The sequence below is a fragment of the Sus scrofa genome, chromosome 14 (assembly GCF_000003025.6).
Source record: "Sus scrofa isolate TJ Tabasco breed Duroc chromosome 14, Sscrofa11.1, whole genome shotgun sequence".
In the NCBI taxonomy this organism is placed as follows: Eukaryota; Metazoa; Chordata; class Mammalia; order Artiodactyla; family Suidae; genus Sus; species Sus scrofa.
This window is the reverse complement of record NC_010456.5, coordinates 51,644,547-51,657,885: the sequence shown is the minus strand read 5'-3', so window position 1 is coordinate 51,657,885 and position 13,339 is coordinate 51,644,547. Positions and strand designations below refer to the sequence as shown.

Sequence of the window (13,339 nt, the reverse complement as noted above, 5' to 3'; positions counted from 1 at the left end):
CTCTCTGAAGTTTACATGTTAATGGTTTTTAATCCTGCACAATCAGTATTACAATCAAGTCAAAAACATTTCATCATCCCTTCCATTAGACTTCTCTTACCCATCCTCCACGCAGTTCCCCACCTTAGCCAACCACCAAGCTACGTTGTCTTTATGGATTTGCCATTTCCGGACATTGCATATACATGGAATCACGCAATACGTGGCCTTCTGTGTCTGGCTTTTTTTTTTTTTTCCCTAGCATAATGCTTTCAAGAAGTACTGTAATTTGATTCCAGGAAAAATAACTGAGCCCGCCCCCCTAAAAAAAAAAAAAAAGCCACACAGCCTCCGTAAACAGCCGAGAACCACGGTGGGGGAGCCTCGGCCCACGCCCACTGCGCGGACTCCGGAGCTTCTTCGAAATCTCGCGATTTTAGGCTGGGGCGATCTGCCTTCGAGGTCTTGTGGGAGGGGAAGCAGTGTAAGGGGTGGGGACAATGCGGAGGGGCGGAGCTAGCCTTCTGGATTGTGCAGAAGGCCGGCCGTGCACTTTCAGAACTGTCGTGAAAGGGGGCGGGGCGCGTCAGGCTAGAGCCAACGCCAGAGGCCCACGACGCTCCTGGGGCGGCTAGCTGGCTGCTGGCGCCATGGAGCGTTACGCTGGCGCTTTGGAGGAGGCGATGGACGGGGCCCGGCAGCAGGAGCGGCACTACCAGCTGCTCTCTGCGCTGCAGGGCCTAGTCAAGGAGCTGCCCAGGTGCGTGGCCGCGGGGCGGGTGGGGCGGGCGGTCCCTCGAGGCGGCCGCGCCCTGTCCCCGCTCACTGCACCTTCTGCCTGCAGCTCTTTCCAGCAGCGCCTGTCTTACACCACGCTCAGCGACCTGGCCCTGGCGCTCCTCGACGGCACCGTGTTCGAAATCGTGCAGGGGCTGCTGGAGATCCAGCACCTCACCGAGAAGAGCCTGTACAACCAGCGCCTGCGGCTGCAGAACGAGCACCGAGGTGCGCTGGGGTGGCGGAACGATGCAGTTCCCCCTGCGGGAAGTCAGCCTGCCGGGGCAGCTCCGATCTCCGGGCTGAGCCTGTTCCGGGTATCTCTTGGAATAAGTCCCTGAATTGATCGGATCAAGGGCGCAGGGCCTGTGGCTACAAATGGGTCAAGTCAGTATTACTTTGTCAGTTGCACGGTCATCATTCGCAGGACATCCAGAACCTCCCTGCTCGAGCTCCCATGTGCCCTCACCCGCTTCCAGGCAGGATGGCCTAAAGCTTCTATGCTTGATCAGCCTACGGGCAGGTCCTGGTAGTGGTGGTTGGCCACCCGCAGTAATGTCCCACAGTGTTGACAGCTCTGAAGTCCTCTTTGGCGTCACTTCTATTTCTGCTGCGCATTGTGTCCAGTGGCACCCTCCGGAAACAGAAAGCTTTTCCACTTGAGCCACGTGTAAGGCCAAAGCCTCCTGAGCCTTGCCCCTCCCTGCCATCCCTGCTGGTGTGGGAGGGGCTTCAGAGCCCCTTCCTGCAAGACATGCTGGGCGGCTCTTCCTGCCCATCTCAGATTTCCACCTCTTTTATTTTTCCCCAACTTTTTTTTTTAATTTTTCCTATTTATTTATTTATCTATTTATTTTATTACTTAAATGAATTTATCACATCTGTAGTTGTATAATGATCATAACAATCTGATTTCACAGGATTTCCATCCCACAGCCCAAGCACATCCCCTCAACCCCCAAACTGTCTCCTCCAGAGACCATAAATTTTTCAATGTCTGTGAGTCAGCATCTGTTCTGCAAAGAAGTTAAGTCTGTCCTTTTTTTCAGATTCCACATGTCAGTGAAAGCATTTGATGTTGGTGTCTCATTGTATGACTGACTTCACTTAGCATGATAATTTCTAGGTCCATCCATGTTGCTAAAAATGCCAGTATTTCATTCCTTTTAATGGCTGAATAATATTCCATTGTGTACGTGTACCACATCTTCTTGATCCATTCTTCTGTCGATGGACATTTAGGTTGTTTCCATGTCTTGGCTATTGAAAAGACTGCTTGAACATCATATTACATGTGTCTTTGCAAGTTGTGGTTTTCTCTGGATAGATGCCCAGGAGTGGATTGCTGAATCAAATGTTACTTCTATGTTTAGCTTTCTGAGGAATCTCCATACTGCTTTCCACAGTGGTTGCACCAATTTACAATCCCACCAACAGTGTAACAGGGTTCCTTTTTCTCCACACCCTCTCCAGCATTTATTGTTTGTAGACTTTTTGATGATGGCCATTCTGGCTGGTGTAAGGTGGTACCTCATAGTGGTTTTGATTTGCATTTCTCTAATAATGAGTGATGTTGAACATCCTTCCATGTGTTTTTTTGGCCATGCATATGTCTTTTTTGGAAAATTGTCTCTTTAGATCTTCTGCCCATTTTTCGTGTAGGTTAGGGTTTCCTTTGCTGTGCAGAAACTTCTAAGTTTGATTAGGTCCCATTTGTTTATTTTTGTTTTTACTGTCAATACTCTAAAAGGTGGATCTGAGAAGATGTTGCTGTCATTTTTGTCAGAGAGTGTTTGGCCTATGTTTTCCTCTAAGAGTTGTATAGTGTCTGGTCTTATATCTAGGTCTTTAATCCATTTGGAGTTTATTTTTGTGTATAGCATTAGGGAGTGTTCTAATTTCATTCTTTTCCATGTGGCTGTCCAGTTTTACCAGCACCACTTATTGAACAGGCTGTCTTTTCTCCCTTGTGTATTCTTGCCTGCTTTGTCATAGATTAGTTGGCTGTAGGTGCATGGGTTGAATTCTGGGCTTTCTATCCTTTTCCACTGATCTCTATTTCTGTCTTTGTGCCAGTACCATACGGTTTTGATGATTGTTGCTTTGTAGTACAGTCTGAAGTCCAGGCGCCTGATTCCTCCAGCTCCATTTTTCTTTTTCAGGCTGTCTTTGGCTTTTCTGGGTCTTTTGTGCTTCCAAACAAACTTTAAAATATTTTGTTCGAGTTCTGTGAAAAATGTTACCTTGGTAATTTGATAGGGATTGCATTGAATCTGTAGATTGCCTTGGGTAGTATAGTCATTTTGATAATATTAACTCTTCCAATCCATGAGCATGGTGTATCTTTCCATCTATTTGTGTCATCTTTGATTTCTTTCATTGGTGTCTTAAAGTTTTCAGAGTACAGGTCTTTTGTCTCTTTAGGTAGGTTTACTCCTAGGTATTTTATTCTTTTGGATATGATGGTAAACGGGATTGCTTCCCTAATTTCTCTTTCTGATCTTTCATTGTTAGTGTATAGAAATGCCGTCAATTTCTGTGTATCACTTTTGTATCCTGCAACTTCGCCAAATTCATGGATGAGCTCTAACAGTTTTCTGGTAGAGTCTTTAGGGTTCTCTAGGTATAGTATCATATCATCTGCAAATAGTGATAATTTTACTTCTTCCTTTCCAATTTGGATTCCTTTTCTTTCTTTTACTTCTCTGATTACTGTGGCCAGGACTTCCAAAACTATGTTGAAGGGTAATGGCAAGAGTGGACATCCTTGTCTTGTTCCTGATCTCAGTGGGAATTCTTTGTGCTTTTCACCATTGATAATGATGTTCTCTGTGGGTTTGTCATATATGGCCTTTATCATGTTGAGGTAGGCTCTCGTTATGCCCACTTTCTGAAAGGCTTTTATCAGAAATGGGTGTTGGATTTTGTCAAAGGCTTTTTCTGCATCTGGTTTTTCTTCTTCAGTTTGTTAATGTGGTGTATCACACTAATGGATTTGCAGATATTGAAGAACCCTTGCATCCCTGGGATAAATCCCACTTGATCATGATGTACAGTCCTTTTAATGTATTGTTGGATGCTAGTATTTTGTTGAGGATTTTTGCATCGATGTTCATCAGTGAAATTGGCCTGTAGTTTTCTTTTTTTGTGGTATCTTTGTCTGGTTTTGGTATCAGGGTGATGGTGGCCTCATAGAATGAGTTTTGGAATACCTCTTCCTCTTCAATTTTTTGAAATAGTTTCAGAAGGACAGGTGTTAGCTCTTCTCCAGATGTTTGATAGAATTCGCCTGTGAAGCCATCTGGTCCTGGACTTTTGTTTGTTGGAAGTTTTTAAATCACAGTTTCAATTTCAGTTCTTGTGATTGGTCCCTTCGTCTTTTCTATTTCATCTTGGTTTAGTCTTGGAAGATTGTGCTTTTCTAAGAATTTTTCCATTTCTTCTAGGTTTTCCGTTTTATTGGCGTATAGTTGCACATAGTAGTCTCTTACGATCCTTTGTTTTTCTGTGATGTCCATTGTTACTTCTCCTTTTTCATTTCTAATTTTATGGATTTGAGTCCTGTCTCTTTTTTCTTGATAAGTCTGGCTAAGGGTTTATCAGTTTTGTTGATCTTTTCAGAGAACCAGCTTTTCATTTCATTGATCTTTTCTATGGTTTTCTTTGTTTCTTTTTCATTGATTTCTGCTGTGATCTTTGTGATTTCTTTCCATCTACTAACTTTAGGTCTTGTCTCGTCTCTCTCAAGCTGCTTAAGATGTAAAGTTAGCTTGTTTATTTGAGCTTTTTCTTGTTTCCTGAGGTGGGCTTGTATTGCTATAAACTTTCCTCTCAGAATGGCTTTTGCTGCATCCCATAGGTTTTGGAGTGTCGTATCTTCGTTGTCATTTGCTGCTAGGTATTTCTTAATTTCCTCTTTGATTTCTTCAGTGATCCATTGGTTGTTTAGTAGCATGTTGTTTAGTCTCCACGTGTTTGTGTTTTTTGCAGGTTTTTTCTTGTTGTTGATTTCTAGTCGTATAGCATTGTGGTCAGAAAAGATGCTTGATATGATTGCAATTTTCTTAAAGTTGCCGAGGCTGGATTTTTAGCCCAGGATGTGATCAATCTTAGAGAATGTTCCATGTGCACTTGAGAAGAATGTGTATTCTCTTGCTTTTGGGTGGAATGTCCTATAAATATTTATTAAGTCCATCTGGTTTAATGCATCATTCAGGGCCTGTGTTTCCTCATTGATTTTCTGTCTCGTTGATCTGTCCATTGCTGTAAGTGGGGTGTTAAAGTCCCCCACTATGATTGTGTTATTGTCAATTTGTCCTTTTAAGGTTGTTACCAGTTGCCTTATATATTGTGGTGAACCTGTGTTGGGTGCGTAGATATTTAAAATTGTTATATCTTCTTCTTGGATTGATCCTTTGATCATTATGTAATGTCCTTCTTTGTCCCTTAAAATATTCTTCATTTTAAAGTCTATTTTGCCTGATATGAGTATTGCTACTCCAGCTTTCTTTTGATTCCCGTTTCCATGGAATATTTTCTTCCATCCTCTCACTTTCAATTTGTTTGTGTCCCTAGAAGTGAAGTGAGTCTCTTGAAGACAGCATATATATGGGTCTTGTTTTTGTATCCATTCAGCCAGTCTGTGTGTTTTAGTTGGGGTGTTTAGTCCATTATCATTTAAGGTAATTATTGCTATGGATGTTCTTATTGCCATTTTATTAATTGCTGTGGATTTGTTTTTGTTGCTCTTTTTTCTTTCCTTCTTCTCTTGTTCTTTGGTGCCTAGAGAAGCTCCTTTAGTATTTGTGGTAAAGCTGGTTTAGTGTTGCTGAATTCTCTCAGCTTTTGCTTATCTGTGAAGGTTTTGATTTCTCCTTCAAGTCTGAATGAGAGCCTTGCTGGGTAAAGTCATCTTGGTTGGAGGTTTTTTCCTTTCATCACATTAAGTATATCATGCCACTCCCTTCTGACCTGCAGAGTTTCTGCTGAAAAATCTGCCAATAACCTTATCAGGATTCCCTTGTATGTTAATTGTTTCTTTTCCCTAGCTGCTTTCAAGATTTTCTCTTTGTCTTTAATTTTGGTCAGTTTGATTAATATGTGTCTTGGGGTGTTCCTCCTTGGGTTTATTTTATATGGTACTCGTTGTGCTTCCTGGATTTGAGTGAGTGGTTCCTTTCCCATGTTAGGGAAGTTTTTGGTGCTCCTTTTAAGAATGGGGTCTCCGTTTCACCCAGTCCCATGGAGTTCCTGCGCACAAGCCCCACTGGCCTTCAATGCCAGATGCTCCAAGGGTTCTTTCTCCCAGTGCCAGATCCCCACACGTGAGAGTTTGATGTGGGGCTCAGAACTCTCACTCCTATAGGTGAGTCTCTGTGAACCAGTTAGTTTCCAGTCTGTGGAGCTTCCCACCCAGGGGGTATGGGGTTGTTTATAACACGAAATAACCCCTCCTACCTCTTGATGTGTCCTCTTTTTCTTCTGGGGTAGGTATCTTTTTTAAGGTTTCCAGTCCATTTGGGTGAAGAATGCTCAGTCTTTAGTTGTGAATTTTGTTGTTTAGGAGAGAAGTTGAGCTCCAATCCTTCTATTCTGCCATATTAACCCCCTTCCTCCCCAGCTTTTTATTTATTAAAAAAAAAAAGTTCGAGGAGTACCTGTCGTCGCGCAGAGGAAACAAATCCCACTAGGAACCATGAGGTTGTGGGTGGGGTTCCATCCCTGACCTCGCTCAGTGGGTTAAGGATCTGGCGTTGCCATGAGCTGTGGTGTAGGTCTCAGGCTCAGCTCGGATCTGGTATTGCTGTGGCAGCAGCAACAGCTCCAATTAGACCCCTAGCCTGGGAACCTCCATATGCTGTGGGTGCAGCCCTAAAAAGACAAAAGACAAAAAAAAAAAAAAAAAAAAAGCTTGAACATTTAGAAAAGTTGAAGGGTAGAGTTATGAATACCTATATATTCTGCAGCTACACTCAGTAATTAAAGTATTGACAAAGTGCTTTTATGTCTGTTAGTATGTGTGGCGCCACAGGACTTCACCAGGAGTCATCAGCCTTCCTCTAGGCCAGGGTCTTCAACAACAACAGTGTTGGCATTTGTGGTGGCTTGACAGGTCTTAATGGTGAGAATGTTTTGTGCATTGCAGAATATTTAACAGCATCCCTGGCTTCTAGCTACTAGATCTCAGTGACACCTTCCTCCAGTGGGGAGAACCAAAATGTCTCCAGACATCCTTTGGGGGGAGGGATCAACCTTGGCCCAGGATTGAGAACCAGTGATCTAGAAAAAAAACACTCCTGTATAACCACAATGGATAGAAATTAATCATTCCAGGGTGTGTTCTGACCTTCAGTCCACGGTCACATGCCATAACCTGTCTTAAATTGTCTGTCAGTTTATAAGAATCTGGTGTGTGGTTATGTGTAGCAATGGTTATTCTGGTTTCTACTTCTGGAACAGTACCCAATGTTTATTGTGGCACTGACTTTTTGAATAATCCAGGGCATTTTATCTGTAGAACATCTCCACTCTGGATGGGTTGCATTGCTTCCTCGTGCTAACGTTTTTCCTCTTTCTCCAACCCCTGTGTTTCCTGTAAACTGCATAGCATAACATTATGCTAGACGTTTTTGGCAAAGATTCCTCCTGGTAATGTAGGTATCTGCCCCAGGATTCGTGTGTTTCTATCAGGAATGGATGCTGGGTTTTGTCAAATCCTTTCTCTGCATCTCTTGAGATGATTGAGTGGCTTTTTGGTTACTATGGTGAATTATGCTAAATTTTTCTCTTGTAACATGTTTGGTTTGGGTGTCAGGATGATGCTTGCTTCATAGGATGCATTGGAAAGTGTTCTCTTTGGTTTTCCAGAAGATTCTTGTGTAGAATTGGTACTACCTCTTTCCTAAATGTGTGGGTGCTTGTTGTATTTGCTCACATTTTTATTGAGGTTTGAAATGCACACTCACAAATCCAAAAGTCCATCGCTTATTCTTTTTAATGCTCAAATAGTGCCACATTTGGCCACTGGGAGAACAGTGGACTGGCTCCTGTGTCCTTATGTGTCCCCATCTTTCTTTTCCTTTTTGTTTTTGTCTTTTTAGGGCCACACCCACAGCATATGGAGGTTCCCAGGCAAGGGGTCCAGTCGGAGCTGTAGTTGCTGGCCTACACCACACCCACGCCAGATTCGAGCTGCATTTGGGACCTACACCACAGCTCACAGCAACGCCAGATCCTTAACCCACTGAGTGAGGCCGGGGATTGAATCCACAACCTCATGGTTCCCAGTCAGATTCATTTCCACTGCGCCACGATGGGAACTCCTGTCCCCATCTTTCTTTCAGCATTTCCTTGCTTTCTGGTTGAGGCTCATCTTTTGTTCTTTCCCAATCTTCTGTCAGCCTGCTTCCAACTTACCCCCACTGATAACCTTCTATCAGTATGGACCTTTCCCTTTTGCCACCATAAAACTTCCACTCCTTCTGCCAGATGCCAGCCATCAGCAAGTAGTAGTAGCTCTCACTTTTGTTTATCTCCAGAGGATAGTAGTTCAGGAAGAAAATAAAGCACCCAGAGTAATTTTTTTTTTTTTTGGTCTTTTTGTCTTTTTAGGACCGAACCCGTGGCATATGGAGGTTCCCAGGGTAGGGGTTGAATCAGAGCTACAGTTGCCTGCCTACACCACAGCCACAGCAACGCCAGCCAGATCCTTAACCCACTGAGCGAGGCCAGGGGTCAAACCTGCAACCTCATGGTTCCTAGTTGGATTCATTTCCACTGCACCATGACGGGAACTCCCAGAATAATTTTTTAAAGGGGGATGAGGCATCAATGAAACAAGCTCTTTATCCATGGAAACCTGGTTCCTTTTAGTGGGGAGTTCTGATAACTCTTCAGAGACTTTGCCTCTTGTCTTTTGGAAGGTTTTGTGCTGTCAGCAGTGGGAAGTGCCTGTGACTTTCTGCTTTTCCTTCCTCTGACTTAGCAGGTGGTGGTTAGCTGCCATTACTGAGGCCTGAGCTGTGAGCACACCTCTCTTTTTGCCTCTGGTTGCTCACCTAGTGGAATCTGGAAGTTGACCTGGGATTTGTAGCAATGTTTGATAAAGGCGGCCAAGGTGACATTTTCCTCCATTTTTCTGTTTCCTTGCATCCTGTCTCCATGCAGTGTAAATATTACCTACAGAGTGTCTTTCTCCTCTCTGTGTGTACACAGGGTGGCTCTCAGCCTCAGATTCACCTAGTGTGATAAATGCTGTAGCTGAGGTGTGCACACAGTGCTGAGAAACAGATCAGAGGCTTTGGGCACAAGGGGGGAACAAGGGAATTTCGGGGGCCTCCAGAGGAAAGCTGTAATGTGAGGTCTCTGCCTGAGCTTCTGCCTCACAGCTGGGACCCCTCCTCACAGGGGAGACGTGCCACCTGACACTAGTCTAGGGTCTTGGCCCATAGTGTTGAGTACTGTTTTGTGATTGGTTTCTTTCCATCCCATGCCACCTTCCTACTCTTTTTAGTTCCGTACAGCTAGTGGGGATAACAGGAGCTTTGCTCGGTGGCCTTGGTGGGCCCTTCTTGGAACAATGCGGACTCCCCAGCACATGGCCTCTGTTGGCTCATCCCATCTGTCAAAAAATTGGTCAGTAGTCAATCTAAGAAAGTATTGGAAATTTTTAGTCAAGCCAACCTGAGGGTTATACCCTGGAGACAGTCTTTCAGAAAGCTCTGAGGACTGTTCCAAAGAGGTAAGGGTGGGAGGCCAGTATATGTGTGATTTTTGGCAAAGGGATACATGCAACCAAGCATGCATTCATCTTGTAGAAGGTCACTGCTGAGGAACAGAGACCTTAGTTAATGGTTTTAGTGTTTTTCTAAGTGTGGAAAGAGGCAAGAAACTGGGTTCATACAACATTCATTTCTCCTGGAAATATCTAACTATCTGAGGGCAGTTCTTTCCCTTTTCTAAGAAGACACAGTGTCTCATCCTGATCTTTGTCCTAATTCCTTGCAGGGTGGACTGTGAGTCAGTGACTGCAGTGGTTGGTGACTTCCCTTTTGTAGAACTGGGTCGTGGGCAACAGTCTTTATGTTACAAGCCACTCCCTTTTGGTCTTAATTTTGACTAAAGTTTGGGAGGCATTTAGTGACCATTTTGTCCCAAGGCCCTAGGAATGCTCATTCCCAGACCCGGTGAAGATTTTGTCGATAGGCCAGGCAATGTGCTGTTTTGTTACTGGATTAGGCCCTGTTAACAGTAGCCCAGAGCCTCTGGGCCACCTGTCTACTGGCCTGTTATGGCTTCCCTCCCACATCCAGAGTTACACTCTTACAATCACTGATCTTACAGAACTATGTCTTTGATCAGTTGTTTCAGGTCACCTAGTCATTATTTTTATCAGAGTCTGTGTCACACATTTGGTAATAAAAGAAACAGTAATCTTGTAAAATAGGCCAAATACAAAACATGGCTAGTGACATTAATAAGATCATAAGTAAGTATTTAAGCTAAGAACTTCCTTTAGATGCAGCTGGGTATTTCCCCAGGTCATCTGGCCAGTCTGTTCTGCATCAGTCACTGTCGTTAAAGAAAATGATACATTGGCACTGAATATAAAGTCCACCAAAGGTAATTGCATGTATGGCCAATAGTAGGTGATTTATGACCCCAAATAGGGTTGAGAAAAGAATACTCTCTCCTAAGGAATTACAGGGCTGGTGCCAGAAGAAAAATTGATCTTTGTGGTTGGGCAGGTATTTCTGCCATTGGGGAGGCAGGCAGGAGGTCCATAGGGCAGAGAAAAAATTTGTTTAAATTTTTCTTGTCTTACCTTACAATATGAAGTTATTTCATCACATCCTTGGGCCTTGTAGGGTCCAGACCCACCCTGCTACTTCTGGGAACTGTGGATAGGATGGTGCAGAGTGGCTCTGCCCACTCCCCCCGCCCACCACCAAGGGCAGCACTGAGGGGAGCGACACTGCCACCCCCAGGGCAGAGCCCACTCTTCTCATTCGCCTTCTCAGGCTTTTGCCTGGCTGGCCTCTTGGACATCTTGGTGGATGTCCCATGGGTGATGGGCAGGTCATGCTGGACTCCTGGACTCTAATCATCTGAGCCTAGAAATCTCCAGACTGCAGTCTTCTGAGCCCAGGCTTCACCCTGGGCAACCCCCCACACACACCCCTCCCACACGCACACATGTCTGGCTTTACCCTGTAGTACCCTGGAGCCTGGTGGTTGGGGAAGGGCTGTATCCATGTGAGGGCAGGCCTGAGTGGGTGGGGGGCTGGAGGTCCCCTGAGTTCCACCCAGCTCCCAGGGCAGGCCTCTGTCATGTCCACATCTCTATCCAGCTGCCCTGTGGTGACGGGAACAGCTGGAGCGGGTACCAGTGTGGGAGGTGTTCACCGGCCCCTCTGCTGCCTGCTGATGCTCTGGTCTCGTCCCCTCCCAGTGCTCAGGCAGGCGCTGCGGCAGAAGCACCAGGAAGCCCAGCAGGCCTGCCGGCCCCACAACCTGCCCGTGCTCCAGGCAGCTCAGCAGCGCGAGCTAGAGGTAGAGGTTTGGGCAGGGTGGGCACCAGCTGGGCTCTGCTGACAGGGCCACAGTGGAACTGCTAGCGGCCTAGGCCACAGCCTGGGGTGGACGTGAAGAGTGTTGCCCTTCACTGTCGGGGGTTGGGGTGGGTGAGATTCCCCCCTTCTCCCTACCTGCTTCTTGAGAGGGCAACTCCTCATGAGCCGGGCCTGGGCAGGGCAGGGCAGGTATGAGTGGGGCCATTGTGTCTGAGGCCTTGGAAATGTGAGGGCAGTGGTGGGGTGATGGAGCCCGCCAGTAGGGGCCCTGCTCCCAGGTTGCTTACAAACAACCAGAGGCCTACACACAACCAAGAAGCCACAGGTGGTGGGGTGCATGCGGAGACGTGTGGGGTCCCGAGGCAGCCCCAAGCCAGGGCATGCAGGGAGTGGGTGCTGAGCTCCAATGGGAAGGAAACCTACGCCAAGGCCCAGAGAGTTCTGGGTGGCCAAGGAGGGAAGGATCTAGGTGCACTAAGGGCAACACCCAGGGTCTTGGAGCTGGAGCCACTAGTGAGGGGAGTGGGGCCAGAGGAGGTCGCAGGCCAGGAGTGTGTGTGAGGCATTGTTGAGCAGGAGACTCAGACCCTGAGCTGCCCTTACTGTGGCAGGCCGTGGAGCACCGGATCCGTGAGGAGCAGCGGGCAATGGACCAGAAGATCGTCCTGGAGCTGGACCGGAAGGTGGCAGACCAGCAGAGCACACTGGAGAAGGCAGGGGTCGCTGGCTTCTATGTAACCACCAACCCTCAGGTCAGTGCTATGGGCCTGCCTTGGGATGCCTGTCCCCAAAGGCCAGATCCCACCTGGGGTTTTAGCGGGTCGCTGTAGAGTCCAAGCCCAGGATGTGTGTGGGGAGAGGAGATGGGGAGTGAGTGAGGCTCCAGGAAGAGTTCTGCACTGCGCCAAGGGGTGCCTCTGCCACTGGAGGTTAAGCCAACTGGCTGCAGGACACAGCCCACCATCCCCAGGCTTGGTATACCTACAGGGCTCTGGTCTCTGGTTCCCTGCACACGCCTCCATTTGTGCTAAGAAAGGTAACTGCAAGCCAGGCCATGGGTAGAGTCCCAGCTTCTCCCCTTTCTGGCAGGTGGTGGCCAGGCTTCACTGGAAATCAGCCCTGAGGGCTCACTAGACTGGTCTCCAGGACCCAATATCTGCCCCAGGGCCATGAGGAAAGGAAGGCTGCTTCCTGGGACCTTTGCCAGGGATAAGGGGGACCTCACAGCAGCTCTGTGCATTCCCAGGAGCTGACACTACAGATGAACCTACTGGAGCTCATTCGGAAGCTGCAACAGAGGGGCTGCCAGACAGGCAAGGCGGCCCTGTGACCAGGCAAGGTTTTTGCCAGTGACTGCTGCTCTTGGTGGCTGGGAAGACAGCCCTGTCCCACAGTCACCTAAGGCAGCAGAAAGCTGAGTGGCACTTGTCTTCCTGAAGTCTGGCTGCCACCTTCCCAGCTGCCTGCAGGAGAGGTGCCCTGTAGGGAGAAGCTGGATGGACTTGGCTGCACCAGCCACCCACCTTCATTTGGGTTTTTTGTCCAGAGCTAGGGTGGTAAGGTGAGGGGAAGAGCGGGCCCGCCTTCTGGCTGTCTGCCCCAGGTTTCCCGTTTGTTCTGGTCTCAGGCTCTCCCTTGGCAGGTGCAGCCCCCACCTGGGAAAGGCTCCCAAGCTCTATGTGACCCCCAAGAAATAAAGACACCTCAGTATGGCCTGCACATGGCTTGTGTGACAGCTCTGTCCTAACTTGTGACCAGGACCCAGGTGGGGCCCATCTGTGAGCTCCATGATGCCTATGGAGGAATGGGCAGAGGATACCCCCGCCCCACATACCACAGAGGCCCCTTCCTGGGGCAAGTCCCAGGGCAGCTCGCTGTCTGCCTTGGTCTAAGCCCCGGTTGTGGGGCTAGGGTGGGGAGGGTGTCCAACCCCCTGCACAGCTGGGTCTGCAGTACAGCCTGAAGGTAGGTGTTGGTGAGTGGGGGCAAAGCCTGACCATTAGACTTCCCAG

The 13,339-nt window shown here is 47.3% G+C and overlaps 1 protein-coding gene across 2 annotated transcripts; it reads left to right on the top strand.

The window, feature by feature from the left end:
* On the top strand, positions 518 to 13,046 carry DGCR6L (DiGeorge syndrome critical region gene 6 like). 2 transcript variants are annotated; one of them, XM_021072536.1, is made up of 5 exons: positions 518 to 739; positions 824 to 984; positions 11,207 to 11,307; positions 11,939 to 12,079; positions 12,574 to 13,046. In XM_021072536.1, the coding sequence occupies exons 1-5, from the start codon at positions 630 to 632 to the stop codon at positions 12,655 to 12,657; spliced, it is 597 nt and encodes a 198-aa protein (XP_020928195.1). In that variant the 5' UTR covers positions 518 to 629; the 3' UTR covers positions 12,658 to 13,046. The 2 variants fall into 2 exon arrangements, with proteins under 2 accessions (XP_020928195.1, XP_020928196.1); XM_021072537.1 differs by having other exon boundaries at positions 535 to 739; positions 12,417 to 13,046.